The 17,575-nt window shown below is 46.8% G+C and overlaps 1 protein-coding gene across 1 annotated transcript; it reads left to right on the forward strand.

Annotated features, from left to right (window-relative positions):
* Window positions 1-1,468: 1,468 nt before the first annotated feature.
* Window positions 1,469-9,233, forward strand: LOC145350514 (galectin-related protein-like). The gene is made up of 5 exons (XM_080199709.1): window positions 1,469-1,552; window positions 2,363-2,428; window positions 2,584-2,672; window positions 5,662-5,836; window positions 8,899-9,233. The coding sequence occupies exons 1-5, from the start codon at window positions 1,529-1,531 to the stop codon at window positions 9,040-9,042; spliced, it is 498 nt and encodes a 165-aa protein (XP_080055835.1). The 5' UTR covers window positions 1,469-1,528; the 3' UTR covers window positions 9,043-9,233.
* Window positions 9,234-17,575: the final 8,342 nt, after the last annotated feature.

Raw genomic sequence — 17,575 nt, forward strand, 5'->3', positions numbered from 1 at the left:
GGTGATTGGCAGAAGGCTTCGATTTGAGTTTCAAATCCGATACTAAGATTTAAACGCAGTCCTTCAGGCCTGGCAGGAATCCTGATTTTTGGCTAATGGCTCATTCATTGGGGCATTGAGATGCCCAACAGCGGTGAATGGAGCTGGTGTGTCCCCTGCCCCTCAGATTGTGGCTGGATTGCGGGCGGTGCACTGGTGAGGCCGCAGCTGGAGTACTGTGTGCAGTTTTGGTCGCCACATTTGCGGAAGGATATTTTGGCCTTGGAGGGAGTGCAGAGAAGGTTCACCAGGCTGATACCGGAGATGAGGGGGTTGGACTATGAGGAGAGATTGAATAGACAGGGCCTGTACTCGTTGGAGTTTAGAAGGCTGAGGGGGGATCTTATAGAGACGTATAAGATAATGAAGGGGATGGATAGGATAGAGGTAGAGAGATCCTTCCCGCTCAGAAAGGACAGTAGGACTAGAGGGCGCAGCCTCAAAATAAGGGGATAATAATAATAATAATAATAATAATAAATATTAATAATAAACTTCCCCCCAACCCCCCCCCACCCCGCCCCGGTTGGGGGGCAGTTTAGAACGGAGTTGAGGAGGAACTTCTTCACTCAAAGGGTGGTGAATCTCTGGAATTCTCTGCCTGTTGAAGTGGTGGAGGCTGCCTCGCTAAATATTTTTAAGAAGCGGGTTGATGGGTTTTTGATAAGAGAGGGGATTAAGGGTTATGGGGAGAGGGCGGGAAAGTGGAACTGAGCCACAACAGATCAGCCATGATCTTATTGAATGGCGGGGCAGGCTCGAAGGGCTAGATGGCCTACTCCTGCTCCTACTTCTTATGAATGGTCAGATTGCAGAGATTGGCTGGAATTCTCCAGTCTTGCACATTGAGAATGGAGAACCTGCTGTTCAACCACATCCCCATTCACCGCAGCGGGACTGGAGAATCCTGGGCGAGGGCAGAGAATCCAGTGGGAGCAGCCTGAGCCGAGGGGGACGGGTGTCAGGGGTGGGGAGTGTGTGTGCCGGGGCGCTGCGGGTGTGGCGGGCACTGTGGGTGGGGTGGATGGCAGGGTGGATGCTGGGGGTTGGGCGGAGGGTGTAGCAGGTGCCAGGGGCGTTGTGGGTGCCGGGGGCATTGTGGGGTGGGTGCCAGGGGCGGGGTGGGTGCTGGGGGTGGGTGCTGGGGGCGGGGTGGGTGCCGGGGTGGGGTGGGTGCTGGGGGTGGGTGCTGGGGGCGGGGTGGGTGCTGGGGGTGGGTGCTGGGGGCGGGGTGGGGCAGAGGCAGGCAGCAGAGGCACGGGGGGGTGCTGGGGGTGGGGCAGGTGATCGGGGCGGAGTGGGGCGGGGCGCTGCTGGGGGCGGGGCGGGCGGGCGCCGGGGGCGGTGCCGGGGGCGGGGAGAGCGCCGGGGGCGGTGCCGGGGGCGGTGCCGGGGGCGGGGCGAACGCCGGGGGCGGTGCCGGGGGCGGGGCAGGGGCGGGGCCTCCATGTAAATCCCGGGCAGCTCGCGCCGGGCCTGTCGCTGCAAGATGGCAACAAACAGGGAGCGATCCGTGAGTGCGGGGCCCGGAGAATCCCAGCGCCGCCCGGGCCGGAGAGACAGGGACCGGGAATCCGGGATTGAATCAGCGGATCCCGGGCACTGGGAATCTCCGGGATCCGGCCGGGAGTCCAGGCCTCGGCGCCGCGGCCGGGGGGGGGGGGGGGGGTTTCCTGCCTTTGGATCGGGAGGCGAATTTCCGCTCCCGTCAAATCCCCCAGACCCGCCGCAATAAAACCGATCCGGGAGGGGGGAGGGGGTGTTATTCAGCAATCTGCACTCGGGGGGGAGGGGGAGCTGGGGGAGGATGCTGGGGGGTGGGGGAGGGTGCTGGGTGGGGGTTGGGTGCTGGGTGGGGGATAGGTGGGGGATGGGTGCTGGGTGGGGGATAGGTGGGGGATGGGTGCTGGGTGGGGGATAGGTGGGGGTTGGGTGCTGGGTGGGGGATAGGTGGGGGATGGGTGCTGGGTGGGGGATAGGTGGGGGATGGGTGCTGGGTGGGGGATAGGTGGGGGTTGGGTGCTGGGTGGGGGATAGGTGGGGGATGGGTGCTGGGTGGGGGATAGGTGGGGGATGGGTGCTGGGTGGGGGATAGGTGGGGGATGGGTGCTGGGTGGGGGATAGGTGGGGGATGGGTGCTGGGTGGGGGATAGGTGGGGGATGGGTGCTGGGTGGGGGATAGGTGGGGGGTGGGGGTTGGGTGGGGGGTGGGGGTTGGGTGCTGGGTGGGGGAGGGGGTGTTATTCAGCAGTCTGCGCTCTGGGTGGGCAGCAGGGAGAGGGATTGAAATTGTTCTGATTTCTCCATTTGAATTGTGTTTTAGGCGGAGGACGGTCCCCACCTGAATAACTCACTCAGCTCCCCAGAATCAGAGGAATTTCCACGCCTGGTAAGAGAAAATACCTTTTTTTTAATGATTAAATTGAACTTGCTACATCAGCACGTTCCATCTGAAGATAATTCATGGTGTAATGACTGATTTAATAATGTGTAATTCTGCCCCATTCTGAGAGTTACAAAAACCAATTCCTTCCTTTCTTTAAGACTGTTCCTTTCGGTGGTGTCATCAAAGGAGGAATGAGACCCGGGAAGAAGATCATTGTTATGGGAATAGTGGATCCTAACCCGACCAGGTACTCTTTATTACTTACTTCTGGGATGTGGGTGTCACTGTCTAGACCAGCATTTATTGCCCTGACCTTGAGAAGGTGGTGGTGAACTGCAGTCTCTGTGGTGTAGATACTCCCACAGTGCTGTTAGGGAGGGAGTTCCAGGATTTAGACAGTGATATATTTCCAATTCAGGATGGTGAGTGACTCGGAGGGGAACTTCCAGGTGACAGTGTTCCCAGGTATCTTCTGCCCTTGTCCTTCTCACTGTAGAACTCACGGGTTTGGAAGGTGCTGCGAAAGGAGCCCTGGTGAGTTGCTGCAGTGTGTCTTGTGGATGGTACACACAGCTGTCATTGTGCACCGGTGGTGGAGGGGGTGATGTTTAAGATGATGGATGGGGTGCCAGTCACACAGGCTGCTTTGTTCTGGATGATGTCCAGCATCATTATTGGAACTGCATTCATCCAGGCAAGTGGTGTGTATTCCATCACACTCTTGATTTGTGCCATGTAGAGGGTGGATAGGATTTGGGGAGTGAGGAGGTGAGTTACTCGCTGCAGGATTCCCAGCCTCTGACCTGCTCTGGTAGTCACAGTATTTGTATGGCTAGTCTAGTTTCAGTTTCTAGTCAATGGTAATCCCAGGATGGTGACAGTGGGAGATTCAGTGATGGTAATGCCATTGAATGTCAAGGGGCAATGTTTAGATTCTCTCATTGATGGTGTGGTGTGAATGTTACTTGCTACTTGTTAGCCCAAGCTTAGATATTGTCTAGGTCTTGCTGCATTTGCACATGGACACGTGAATAAATTTGCTTACAAATCAGAGTTGCAAAGTTTTAAGAAGAAATTGCGTAGAGCAATTGGCAAAGTTGGACTAATCTCCAACACCATTTTCACCTGCAACTCAATCAGACTGACTTTTCTCTGGGTGAGCAGAGAGAATTTGATATAACTTTCCAAGGTAAAAACCAGGCTATCCAGGGAAAACCGGAATGGAACGTATTTGAGGGTTTACAGCAATGTGATCTTGGATTTTTTGGACCAGTGGATTGTGTGAGTTGTAACTAGGAGGAATTAATGGGCTAATACTGAAACAACTCAGTGAGGAATGTCTGTCACTGGGATTTGAAACTTTCGGTGTGTGACCAACTCCAACAGGGAAAGTGACAGAACAGATTCCAGCAAAACTCTACAAACAAGTACCAATTGTTCCATGTCATTTTCTAATCAATAAGCAAAAAATTGTTTCAGTTTGTTGTTTAATGCAAGGACCCAGTGTCAGTAGGGCAGCATGGTGACATAGTGGTTAGCACTGCTGTCTCTCAGTGCCAGGGTCCAGGGTTCGATTCTCGGCTTGTGCAGAGTCTGAACGTTGTCCCCGTGTCTGTGTGGGTTTCCTCCAGGTGCTCTGGTTTCCTCCCACAGTCCGAAAGGCATACTGGTTAGGTGCATTGGCTGTGCTAAATTCTCCCTCAGTGTACCCGAACTTGCGCCGGAGTGTGGCAACGGGGGGATTTTCACAGTAACCTCAGAGCAGTGTTAATGTAAGCCTTGTGACACTGAGAAATAAACTTAGAACTTAAACTTAAAAATTTAGTTTGTTCGAACTCACTTAAATTTAAGGCATTTTGAGATTGATCTCATAGACATTTGAGAAATATCTCGTATACAGCTGGGAAAGGAATTATCTTGAGAAATTATTCTACTCTTGAATTTATGTGTGGACAAAAATGTGAACAGCTTTTGTCGTTGGGAAATATTCCAATTTGACCTTTTTTTGGACAGTCCTGATGAGTGTGGTTAATACATTAGTTACAGTCAGTCCACAAACTGAGTCATGGCAGAGATATTGAGGGCCACGTGAACTTGTTTCTTCAGTGTGTTTTTAAACACAATTTTTAGTCCATCAGAGGTTGAAAAATTTGTGCATATTGCACTTTTCCTGTGACACCACCATGGTCTAATCCCCTCCCTATCGGGGTGGTACAGTGATTAACACCACAATGCCAGGGACCGTGTTCAATTCCCGGCTTGAATCACTGTCTGTGTGGAGTTTGCACATTCTCCCCACGTCTGCGTGAGTTTCCTTCAGATGCTCTGGTTTCCTCCCACAGTCCAAAGATGTGCAGGATAGGTGGATTGGCCATGCTAAATTGCTCCTTAGTGTCAAGAGGACTGGATAGGGAAAACACATAGGGTTATGGGGATAGAGCCTGGGTGGGATTGTGCAGACTCGATGGGCTGAATGATCTCCTTTTGCACTGTAGGGATTCTGTGATGTTTGTAACCTCACGACAGTTTTCTAAGATATCCACACTATCCTAATCCTGACTGTGAAGGAGAGTCGTACAGACTCGAAACATTAACCCTGTTCCTCTCTCCACAGACGCTGTCCCACTTGCTGAGTTTGTCCAGCACTTTGTTTTTATTTCTGGTCTCCAGAATCTGCAGTATTTCACTTTTATTTCGGGGTTTAGTTTTAAATGTGTGCGTTATGAAACAATTCAGTGGCTCTGTGTCAGTGAGCAAAGGGCTGGTGAGTGGTGAAACCTTAAACAAAAACTGAGACACTGGAAAAACTCAGCAGGTCTGGCAGTAACAACCAGGAGAGAAACAGAGTTAATGTTTCGAGTTCTTTGACCCTTTGGCATGCTTTGTTAATGTTCCCTGAAGCACCAAAGGACATTTCATTACTTCAAAGGCACTGTAGAAAGATGTTGATGTTAATAATTGCTCTGTTTGTGGCTGTATCGCTGCTGTCTGCAGTTCCCTTTCTCCACCTCCTCTTTCTCCTGTAAGATATTCCTTTATCTTGATTTTTCTCCTGATGTAATATCTGTGTGTGTCTCAATTTATGTTTTGTTTGCTCATGCTCCTTACTGTGCTATAGGTGCTATATAAATGTAGTTGTTACTGTCGATGCAGACAGTTGCTTCATTTAGAACCTTGGGTAGGTTAAACAACTTTTTTTGCGTCTGATTTTAATTTCTTGCTCCCTTTTGCTGCAGCTTTGAGATCAGTCTGTGCTGTGGGGACTCAGACGTATCACCAGCTGATGTTGCTGTGGAACTGCAGGCGAGATTTCCCGATCAGTTTGTCAGGAATGCTTTTGTTTCCGGAGAATGGGGAGAGGAGGAAACATCCATTCCCTATTTCCCCTTCATCCCAGACCAGCCATTCCGGGTAAGTGACTGTTGCAGTACATCGGGACCCCCCCCCCCCCCCGGAGCAGTTCTGGTCTCCGTGTTGTGAATTTGAGGATAGCCGTAGTGGAGAAAATGCACAGGATTTATATGGAGGAGGCGGAGAGGGAGAACAGCGAGGTTGGCTGAAATTCTCCGATCTTGTTCACCCTGCTACCACTGCAGGAGGAATGGAGAATTTTGGCGCTTAGCCAAATTCTCGTTCACAGCAGCGGGACTGGAGAATCCCAGCCGCGGACGAGTTGGAGAATCCAGCTTGGTTATTACTAACGGGGAAAGGCTGATGAAGCTGGCATTCTTTACGGCTGAGGAATCAGCAGATAGGAATATTCAGATCGATGAAAGGATTTGATAGGATTCAAAGAGAATGTTTGTTTCCACTGGTGGAGGAGACTAAAGGCAGACCCAAAATCAAATCTAATAGTGAATTCAGGGGAAATGTCTATGCCCAGAGTTTAAAGGTTCTGAAAGGGTTTAAGAAAATTGATCAATTGTAATAATTCCAGGATATAACCGCAATGATTGGTGTTGTTTTATTTGATGCAGTAAGTTAAACTATAACAGATCTTGCTTTTTAAAATGTAAACGATATTATCTTTTAGACGAGTACAGTTAATCTTTCAAACACATCATTGTGAAAGGTGAGTGTAATTCAGCCAACAATGTGCTAAAGTCTTTCCATTATCACGTCCAGTGGATTCCAGCCTAACGGGGGGGGGGGGGCACAGTCTCACCCGCTGATTTGGAGAAAGCTCTCCATTGTGAACTGATCTCAAACTAATTTCGCAATGAGTTTTGCTGCGTGTGTTAGTGGTAGTGAAAGATTTCTGGAGGTAGATCAATGAAGATTCAGTTTCCCCAGTGGATAATACAGGAATATTTTCCCAAGAGCCCAGAGGCTCGCAGCTTCGCACCGAGTTGTTGAGGATGATGGAATATTCTCCATGGAAAGAAAGTTGGATAAATCCTTCAGAACTCTGAGAAAAGAGCACGGGAAGTGGGATTCATTGGATAGTCTTTCAAAGGCCCAGCACAGATTTAATGGGCCAAATGGCCTATTTTCATGCTGTCTGATTCTATGAAAAACTTTCCCTGTCTCCTTCACTTTACCCTGACTCCACATTTGTATTACATGGTCAGCAACTGTGTGAGGAAGTTAGCAATATGAGAGAGTGATGTTATTTTGTGGACTCATTCTTTTGGACTCGAGTGAAGATGGAGTGAGTGATGGAGAAGAGCTGGGAGTGAATACACCAGGCTCAATTTTTAAACCATTCATAATCCAGCCACTCGCAGAGTTCAAGTATGGGCCGGTTGCAGGAGGATACAGCGATGATAATCTTACACAAGTGAATGACCACCTCTGAGAAGTCCCGTAATAGAGGATTATTGAAACTGGAGGAAAGCTTGCAGTAATACTGCAAACAACAGAGCTTAGATGTTACATTCTTCAGACTTTCCTCCTGCACAGTGGTTAGCACTGCTGCTTCACAGTGCCAGGGACCTGGGTTCGATTCCCAGCTTGGGTCACTGTCTGTGTGGACTCTGCACATTCTCCCCGTGCCTGTGTGGGTTTCCTCCCAGTCTGAAAGATGTGCTGGCTAAGTGCATTGGCCATGCTAAATCCTCCCTCAGTGTACCCAAACAGGCGCCAGTGTGTGGTAACTAGGGGATTTTGATAGTAACTGCATTGCAGTGTTAATGTAAGCTGACTTGTGACATGAATAAATAAACTTTATAGAGAAAAAGTAAAGTTAATGAACCCTTTTCAGGGCAACATTTGAATTTTTTTTAATCTTTATTCATTCTTGACTCGATGAGACTTGGAAACTCGTGAGACCTGCACTGGGTTTGTTAATAATTAAGAACAAAGTTACTGTATAACATTTAAATATATGGGCTATGTAACAGGAATCTAAACTAACTTCACTGAGTGTCAGTTCCTCGCCAAGTATTTATAAAGCCCACATAATGTCCAGTCCTTGCTGCTCAGCTGGTCCCAGAGGGTTAGTATGACGTGGCCCTTACGCTCCATCGCCACCACTTAGTGTGAATTCACAATCTGAAATGCCCCAGTGCTGCCAATGCAGCAGGAGCTGGTGGTTTTACTCTGGCTGCTGGCTGCCTTTGCAATCGAGTAAACGAGAGAAGAAACAGTCATTTGAAAAGACACTGATCAAATATGTTCTTGTTTTGGGATTCTAAATGACTGTTAATGCGGGTGGCTTACAGTCTAAGGACAGAATAGAACATGTTATATGACCTTTGAGTACGGAATATAGAAAGCCATTGTATTTGGAGAAAGGAGAAACTCTTCATAATTCATTGGCCTGGCAGAAATTCTTGTCTTTTTGTGCCTCAAGGGTTTACACACCTTCTGTATCGGCAGCTCTCTGGATTATTGTTCATATTAGTCAAGGTAGTCAGTATTGATCAACCATTCAACTGTGGAAGGCATCACTGCTGTGCCTGATGTTTTTCTCACTCTGCATCCACCTATCTGAATGACCCAGTATGGTTCACTGCAAACAGCAGCTCGATCATAGATAGACCAGACAGGGCAGACTGGCATGTTCCTAGTCTGTGTGCCTTGGTCCCATTCTAGTTATTGCTTCCAAGCATCGTTCCGATGAGGGAATTTACACTTCTTATTGCTACAGAGGGTGAACTGGAATTGGATTAAAATGGCAAAGAGCTAGACCCCACAGGAGTGAGGTTAGAAAACTGTTTGTACGCACCAAGGGCAGTTGGGAACTCTCTTCTGCGAAGGTCAGTTGATGCAAGGTCAGTTTTAACGTTTAAATCTGTGCTTTGTGTTATCTAAAGCGATGGAAGGATCTGGAGAAGTGGAGCTGGGTCAGCTCACTCACAATCTGACAGAGCTGCAGAGTAACTTGATGCAGAAAAATGAGTGTCTCCTGTTTCTGGGTCACAGCTCTTAGCTTTTATCTGTTTAATATTCTGAGTAAATGTGATGCATTTTAAAAGTTGTTTTGATCACATTTTCCTCAAAGACAACGGATTTCTTCTCCTGATTTCCAGCTCGAGATACACTGTGAATATCAACGGTTTCGCATATTCGTCGATGGCCACCAGCTTTTTGATTTTCATCATCGAGTCCTGGATTTATCAGCAATTGATGTGATAAAAATATTTGGAGATCTACAGCTGACCAAACTTGGTTAAGTGTAGTTTGGATTGTCAGGAGGAATTCTGATGGGTCAAAGACTCACCATCACACATGCGTGGCAGTACCAGCTGGGTCTGAACTGCCTCAGTGCCAGACTCCATTGTTCTCTGTCTGAAAGGAAGAATGGGACTGTTGTTTGGCTTTGGGCAATGAAACTGATTCGGGGAATTGGCCATTTTAGGAAGCAGTTGGGGGGGCGGGGGGGCGGGAGAGGAGGTGGTGGGGGTGGGCTGGTGGGTATGGGGAGGGGGGAGCTTATGATGGAAATTAAAATCCAATTAGCGTCGGTTTGACACTGCCACAATGATTCGTTCTAGCAGGTTAACGCGTCTGGAACATCTCCATAATGGGGAGGGTGGGGAGGGGGGTGGGAGAGCAGTGAATAAAATAAGTTGTGTTGTTCACACCACGCACTCTAGAATGTGTTACTGCACTGAAATGACAGCACAAATAATTAACAAATATATATTTTAAATAAAGGACAAATAGCAGGGTATTGTCTAGATTGTAAATAGTTTTTGTAGAGTGTAACATGAACAGTGTTGTTTGTGTTATATGACACTAGGTATTATTTATATACATCATGCCTTTTAGTCTTAATTATTAACCATCAGAATGTTAGCAACTGAATGTAGCAGATATTTAGATCCTTTCTGTACATGAAAGGTGTATTTCTTGAAATTCATTGCTTCCAATCTAGAAACTTAATAAGCTATGAAATTGTAGGCATTCTGACCAATAAATTAAAGAATTGTTTTTAAAAGAAGTAATATAATCCATAATGCTCATCTTAAAACTCTTAAATTGAAAGGTATTTTCTGGGAATATATTGATTCGATATTTTTTAGATTAATCTTCTAAACTCAGCCGTTGTTCACAGCAGTTGGCATCAACGGAAATTGCTTTTTTAATTAGGGTTATGTAAAGAATGTAATATTTCGCAAAGTAACATTTTCTAATTGTAAAAGGAACTAATTTAACAAGAAACTAGAATATCTGATATTTGACACATGCTCAGTTGTTGTACAAAGTTTATTATCTGTTGTGATTGTCAATGTAAAGAACAGAGTTGGAGAAATAAGACCAATCAGATTGTTTTAGGAATTGTGCCAGGAAGTGGCACATCGATGAAGGCAGTGCTGCATTCGGGGTCTTAGCAAATCTGCCATTCGGGCAGAAAGATGTCGGTGTTTTCCACTCAATCATCCAGTTGTTGTGTGTTGCTGCATTTGTCAAAATCTTTCACAAACTCTTCTGTGTATCCACCTCTCTGTCCACTCACTGCTACACTGACGCAGTCTCGTTTGTTAAATTTCAGGTTGACCTTAATGGTCCCATTACAGGAAATAGCAATATCATTGGAACTTCTCCTGTATCTGCATGTTGACTCACAACAGCAGAACACACGTTGCTTAATTTTGGATATCTCAATGTCTCTGAAACTATGATATACTTGGTAGATGCTTTGATAAATGTATGGATTGATGGAAACCTGTAAACTATGTAATTTATCAAGCAAAGATGCCTCTCCAAATGTAATGCTGTTATCAATATCAGGCACTTAACTTTGTTCAGATCAATCTTTAGTAAAATGAAAAATAAATATTTATAATTTCTCCAGCCTTCTTTTTACCGCTTTGCCCTGTCAGTTCAGATGACTTCTTCCCTCTCTGTGTAATGGGCGGAAGGAAATGATTCTTCACATCTGTTTCTTGCGTTTGATGTGATTTGTGACTAGTCAGTGAAAGGGGCTCCACTCCTGCATCATTCAGCCCAGATCCACCACCACCCCCTCAAAAATGCTTCTATAGCATCACAGCAGCTGTGGTGCCAGAGGCAGGGGCAACACATATCTCAGTTGGCAACCCACTTGCCTCTGAGTCAGAAGTTTGAGGATGCCTCCTTTAACATATTCCTTAATGCAAATCCCTTTGACCAATCTCCTGGTCATCTTGAATCCTGCCAGTGCAGAAAGAGGCCAGTTGGCCCATTGGGTTTGCACCAACTCTGTTAAAGAACATTTTACCCATTCATTTACCCCGCTAATCCCCTAACCTATGCACCTTGAGACACTAAGGAGCAATTTACATAGCCAATCCACCTAACCTACACGTCTTTGGAGTGTGGGAGGAAACCAGAGCCCCCAGAGGAAACCCACACAGACAAGGGGAGAATGGGCAGACTTTGCACAGACAGTGACCTGAGCTGGGAATCAAACCCAGGTACTGGGCACTGTGAGGCAGCAGTGCTAACTACTGTGATGCCTGTCCTAATATCATAACAAGTGCTGGCAATACTCAACAGGTCAGGCAGCATCTAGGGGGAGAGAGAGAAATAGTGGCTAGAGTTTATTGGCCATTCCTGCTGCGGGAACTTCTGGACATACCTTCCTGTCCCCCCCGATGGTGGAGGGTGCGAGCAATGGAGAACCCCGTGCACAAGGGCAGGGCAGAAGGTCCTGCTCCTGACCAAGGAACTTTAAAGGAACTTTAAGCAATGATTTTTTTTATGATAATTGTGTTCTGAAACTTACTTTCAATTCCAGATTTTATTAATTGAATTCAAGTTCCACCAGCTGCCATGGTGGGATTTGAACCAGTGTCCCAAAAGCACAAGGAAGCATTCTGGATTTTAATTGCTCCCCTATTGGTGGCCGTGCCTTCAACTACCCAAGTCCTAAGCTCTGCAATTCTCTCCAAAAAATACTGTCTCTTCCAGATGCTCCTTAAAACCTGTCTCTTGCAACTATTCCTAATTCCCCCTTTGTTCCTTACTGTCTCCTGGCTCTTCCTGTCACGCACCTTGGGATGTTTTACTGCAGTAAGTTATCGAGTGTAACTGTGACTGGCGGTTGGATCTGTGTCTGACATTCTGTTCTCGATATGGACTCCGTGCCTTTCCCATCCGAGGCAGCAAGTAACCATTTTTCATTTGTGAACTCGGGATCTTTGTTTAAATCCACCAAGTTTATTTTTTCCGACCTTTAAGAAATGCATTGCATTTTTATTGGATTAGGAAGGAGAAAGCTGAGGTACTGACACCACATTGTACATTCATCCAGCTGGAAAACACTGGGGAGTTTGTGAATTTAAATAAAACACTTCTGCTCTTGTTGAAAGGTGTGTTCCTGAAGGTTTTCATCAATCAGGATGAAGAGAAGAATGACAACTTTTGACTTGTCAACCAATCAGCACCCTTTTCCCTGCAGTATAAATTGTTGTGACAGTTTGAAATTTGGCATTTGTCCTGTTGAGTGCAAGATGTAAAGTTTCATCAACATGTCAATATTCACGATCAAGGGTCTCCCTCGGAGGTCCTTTCTTTCTCTGGATGGAGATGGAGCAGAAACGTACCCTCACGTTTTGACCTCCCCTTGAAAGTTTCACGGACGCATTAGGCTTGATTTTTATCAAGGCTGTGGGTCGTCATGTTGAGACCACACGAGGATCCTGTGTCCGCACTCACCGGGAGTGTTAAATTTTTTTTTAAACTTTATTCCAATCCAATCAAGTCAAATTAAACCCAATTCAGAGTCCCAACAAGTTGGGACATTCCCGATCCAAGCTGACAAGACAGGGCTCTCACCTCCTGTCTTGGGCTTGATCTACATGATCCAAGCTGACTGGAGTAGATGTAGCTCCTCCTCCAGGGCTTGATCTTATTTGCATCTTAGCCAAATGGCCGAGATGCCGCTTTAAAAAATTGCTTCAAATGAAGCTGAAATGTAACCTAATGACTTCAACCAAGTGCAGCATGTCGATACTACACTTGATCTTAGCCAAAAGGCCGAGTCACCGGGAGTGTTAAATACTTGATTTAATCAGCAAATTCAACAGCCAATTGCACACAGCGACATCACCAAACTGTAAACAGGATGAATAACCAGTTAGTCTCCTTTTAGGTGATGTTGGAGCAATAAATATTGGGCGGGACATTGAGAAAATTCCCTTGCTCAACTCCAATTAGGCCTGTGCAATAATTGGCCTGGAATTGAACAGGACAGCAAGCAACTCAACTTCACCTGGGTGACGATGCTCTTCTCTCCTGAGTAGAACTTCGAACCATAAGCTGATGACTCGTGCGAAGCGCTGGACCTGAGTCACACCTCTTCACAAAATACTAACTCAATAAGCAAAATACCACAAAGGCTGGAAACTGAAACAAGAATGGAGGATGCTGGAAAACTCCAGCATCTGTGGAGCGTGATCAGAGCCAACTTTTCGAGTTCTTTTACTCTTCGTCAGAACTTCATCGAAACTGGTTGTCTGTGGATATGGAAAACCCCCAAGTCTCTCTGTTCCTCCAATCTGTTGGGTTTTTTTTACAATTTGGGAAGTCCCCTGTTGTATCCTTTTTGGGTGTAAAGTGGGTGTCCTCCCATTTGCCTACATTGAACTTTATTTGCCCTGGTTTTGCTCATTCATTGAACTGTCAGAATAATTGTGCCGTTTTAGGTTTCTATCCACACTGCTCCATCAGAATGAAAAATGAGAGGTTGTTATGCCTGAAACATTATTGTATCTTCAATGGATCCATGGTTTTGTTACCCCTGGACTTGAATATTCCAACATAACCCTTGCTGCTTTCCCATTTTCCACTTTCCATAAACATAAACTCATCCAGAACTCCCGCTGCTGTATCCTAACTCATATCCAGTTCCATTCCCCCACCACCCTTGTGCTCTCTGACCTACATTGGCTCCCAGTTAAATAATGTTCCAATTCTCATCCTTACTGTCAAATCTCTCCATAGCCTCACCCTTCCCTCTCCCTGGAATCTTCTCCAGCCCCACAACCCTCGGGAGATAGCTGCACTCCTTTGATCCTGGCCTCTTGAAAATCCTACATTATAATAGTTCCACCACTGACAGCCTGGATCCTGCACTCTGAGATCCTCTTCACATCTCCCCGCTTAAAACCCATCACTTTGGCTTGTTTTTTAGTCACCTGTCCTCATATCCCCTTACACAGCGAGATAGAAGAGGGGAGCAGGAGGAGGCCATTTGGGTGGCACGGTAGCACAGTGGTTAGCACTGCTGCTTCACAGCTCCAGGGTCCTGGGTTCAATTCCCGGCTCGGGTCACTGTCTGTGTGGAGTTTGCACATTCTCCTCATGTCTGCGTGGGTTTCCTCTGGATGCTCCGGTTTCCTTCCACAGTCCAAAGATGTGAGAGTTAGGTTGACTGGCCGTGCTAAGAAATTGCCCCTTAGTGTCCTGGGATGTGTAGGTTAGAGGGATTAGTGGGTATAATATGTAGGGATATGGGGGTAGGGCCTGGGTGGGAATGTGTTCGGTGCAGACTCGATGGGCCGAAGGGCCTCTTTCTGCACTGTAGGGTTTGATGGTTCTATGCTCCACCATTCATGGCTGATCATCCAATTCAATAGCCCAGTCCTGCTTTCACCCCATAACCTTTGATCCCAAGTGCTATATAAAAACATAAGAAATAGGAGCAGGAGTAGGCCATCTAGCCCTTCGAGCCTGCCCCGCCATTCAATAAGATCATGGCTGATCTGAAGTGGATCAGTTCCACTTTCTTGCTCTCTCCCCATAACCCTTAATTCCCCTGTCTATCAGAAACCTATCTACCCGTGACTTAAATATATTTAGCGAGGCAGCCTCCACCACTTCAACGGGCAGAGAATTCCACAGATTCACCACCCTTTGAGTGAAGAAGTTCCTCCTCAACTCTGTTCTAAACTGCACCCCACCTTATTTTGAGGCTGTGCCCTCTAGTCCTGCCGTCCTTTCTAAGCAGGAAGAATCTCTCTACCTCTACCCTATCCATCCCCTTCATTATCTTATACCTCCATCATCTTATATCCAGCTGCCTCTTGAATACATTCAATATTATGTGGTTCTGGTCAGAATTTTACCGGCACACCGGTCCCGATTCCGGGGCAGGCGAGGCTCACAGAACGGAATTCTCTGTTGGCCTCAAGTGGGATCTTACAAGCCTCTTGTAAAGTACCTTCAGATACTAAGTTAAAGGTGCTACATAAAGACCAGTTGTTACTGTTCATTGATACGAGAAACCACACATTTGGAGTCTGTGTAGTTTAGATCACTGACTGGTGACGTACTGCCAACCGGCAAAATCCAGTTATGTTTTCTGCAGACACCCCCCATTCCGGTCTGACTGGTTCAAAAGCTTGTGAGTACCTGCTAATCAAACTGGGCTAATTCCTGAATCCAAGAATGATGTATTTTGGAGTGGATCTGTTTGAGCGCTGCAACCCAAAACAGGCCAACATTTCCACCATCAACTGTACCATCGTTTAGTTAAACACTACTTTCCCAGAACAAAGAGACACAGAGAGAGGTGAAGGTGCAAGTTGCGAGAAAGAGAGATGAAGGGGAAATAAAAGGGGAAGGAAGCACCAAGAAACAGAAGGTTTGGAACTGAGGAAGATGTTACACTTTTTGTTACAACATCTGAAATGCCGGTTTATTCTGAAGCTTGGTCGCGCTTTGCCAGTTTAGTGCATCTGCTTCATGGCAACAAATTACAGGGCAGGTTTTGAACCTCTGACATGTTTCAGTGAAAGGAAATTGGCAGAGATTAGATAACGTCTAGGGGTGGCACAGTGACTCAGTGGTTAACACTACTGCCTCACAGAGCCAGGGACCTGGGTTCAACTCCCAGCTTGGGTCACTGTCTATGTGGAGTTTGCACATTCTCCTCATGTCTACGTGGGTTTCATCCAAGTGCTTTGGTTTCCACTCACAGTCCACAGATGCGCAGATTAGGTGCATTGGCCATCCTGAATTGCCCCTTAGTGTCCTGGGATGCATAGGTTAGCAGGATTAGTGGGGTAAATGTGTTGGGTTCTGGGTATAGGGACTGGATGGGATTGTTGTTGGTGTAGACTTGATGGGTCGATTGGCCTCCTCCCGCACTGTAGGGATTCTATAGATAGAACCCAGCGTACGGATACGTATGAACGCCTGGGATTCTCCAAACTCGTGCGTCCCACCACCGCTCCCAGCGAAAACAGAAAGTTTGGTGCTCAGCTGAAACTCCAGTCACTGCAGCGGGACTGGAGAATCCCAACCGGGGGGCGAGGTCGGAGAATCCCAGCCGGGGGGCGAGGTCGGAGAATCCCAACCGGGGGGCGAGGTCGGAGAATCCCAACCGGGGGGCGAGGTCGGAGAATCCCAACCGGGGGGCGAGGTCGGAGAATCCCAACCGGGGGGCGAGGTCGGAGAATCCCAACCGGGGGGCGAGGTCGGAGAATCCCAACCGGGAGCGAGGTCGGAGAGTCCCGGCCGTGGGCGAGGTCGGAGAATCCCAACCGGGAGCGAGGTCAGAGTCCCGGCTGTGGGGTGAGGTTGGAGAATCCCAGCGGGGGTGGGGTGGGGTGGGGGGGGGAGGAGCGGTGGGCAGGCAAGGTTGGAAAATTCCAGTCTCCAGCTATTGACATAAAAATCAGGGTTGCCGGTCACTCTGAACATTTAATTTGAACTCATGATTTATTGATAATTGGTGGGAATTTTGCATTCTGACCTGAAGTGTGAAGGATCTCAGTGTATTTTTTTAGAGAAAACAAGTACACACAAAACAATGTTCATCTAAACTAAACCTGAAAGATGACTCAACTCTTCCTCCTGTTGAACGTTTGAAGTGTCATTAAAAATAAGTGAGTCATTTCATTGTAAGAACTTGATTAATGCAACAAAATAAAATGATGTCAAAGCTTTCCATCTCACACTCATCAGGACAATCGCAAGCATACCAGTGTCAGGGAAACAACAATTTTATACTGTGTGAAAGAGGTTGCTGATTGGTTGGCAAGTGGACTCTGATTGATAGACGCGTTGCCATTGGAGAATGTACCAGTTAATGGTGATTGACAGTTAACTGTCAAGCATTGTTTGAAATTTAAACCAGGCAGCTTGGCTCTGATTGGTTAAAGCATTGCCCCGAGAAGCGAACTAGTGAATGGCTATCACTTATTTTGTTTCGCTGAAACAGGCGAGACATGTGCACACCTTGCCCAGCTGTCCCCAAAAATCCATCTTATTGCATCCAAACCCAACTGTGCCCAAAGCTCATTGATCATATTCTTAGGTTAAGCGTTTCACCTTCGATATGACCCAAATTCCCACCATCATTTATCCTCTCACAGGATGAACAGAGATTAACATGTTAAATAGGAGCAAGAGTGGCCCATTCAGCCCTTTGGGCCTGCTCACTATTCATTATGATCATCCAACTCAGTAACCTTTTCCTGTTTTCCCCCATATCCTTTAATCCCCTTTGCCCCAAGAGCTATATTTAATTCCTTCTTGAAAATTTACAACATTTCTGCTTCAATTGCTTCCTGTGATAGTGAATTCCACAGGTTGACCACTCTGTGGGTGAAGACATTTCTCCTCATCAATGTTCTAAATGGTTTATCCCGGATCCTTAGACTGTGACCCTTGGTTGTGGACACCCTACTATCAGGAACATCCTTCCTGCATCTACCCTGTCTAGTCCTGTTTGAATTTTATAGGTTTCTATGAAGTTGTGTTAAGACACAAAGC

Source organism: Carcharhinus amblyrhynchos, chromosome 12 (genome assembly GCF_965287045.1).
Source record: "Carcharhinus amblyrhynchos chromosome 12, sCarAmb.v2.hapA, whole genome shotgun sequence".
In the NCBI taxonomy this organism is placed as follows: domain Eukaryota; kingdom Metazoa; phylum Chordata; class Chondrichthyes; order Carcharhiniformes; family Carcharhinidae; genus Carcharhinus; species Carcharhinus amblyrhynchos.

Bases quoted from the DNA above. Each gene is read 5' to 3' on its own strand.
- LOC145350514 (XM_080199709.1), top strand. From the start codon at position 1,529: ATGGCAACAAACAGGGAGCGATCC. The intron at 1,553-2,362 runs GTGAGTGCGGGG...ATTGTGTTTTAG, and splicing joins CAACAAACAGGGAGCGATCC to GCGGAGGACGGTCCCCACCT. The intron at 5,837-8,898 runs GTAAGTGACTGT...CCTGATTTCCAG, and splicing joins TCCCAGACCAGCCATTCCGG to CTCGAGATACACTGTGAATA.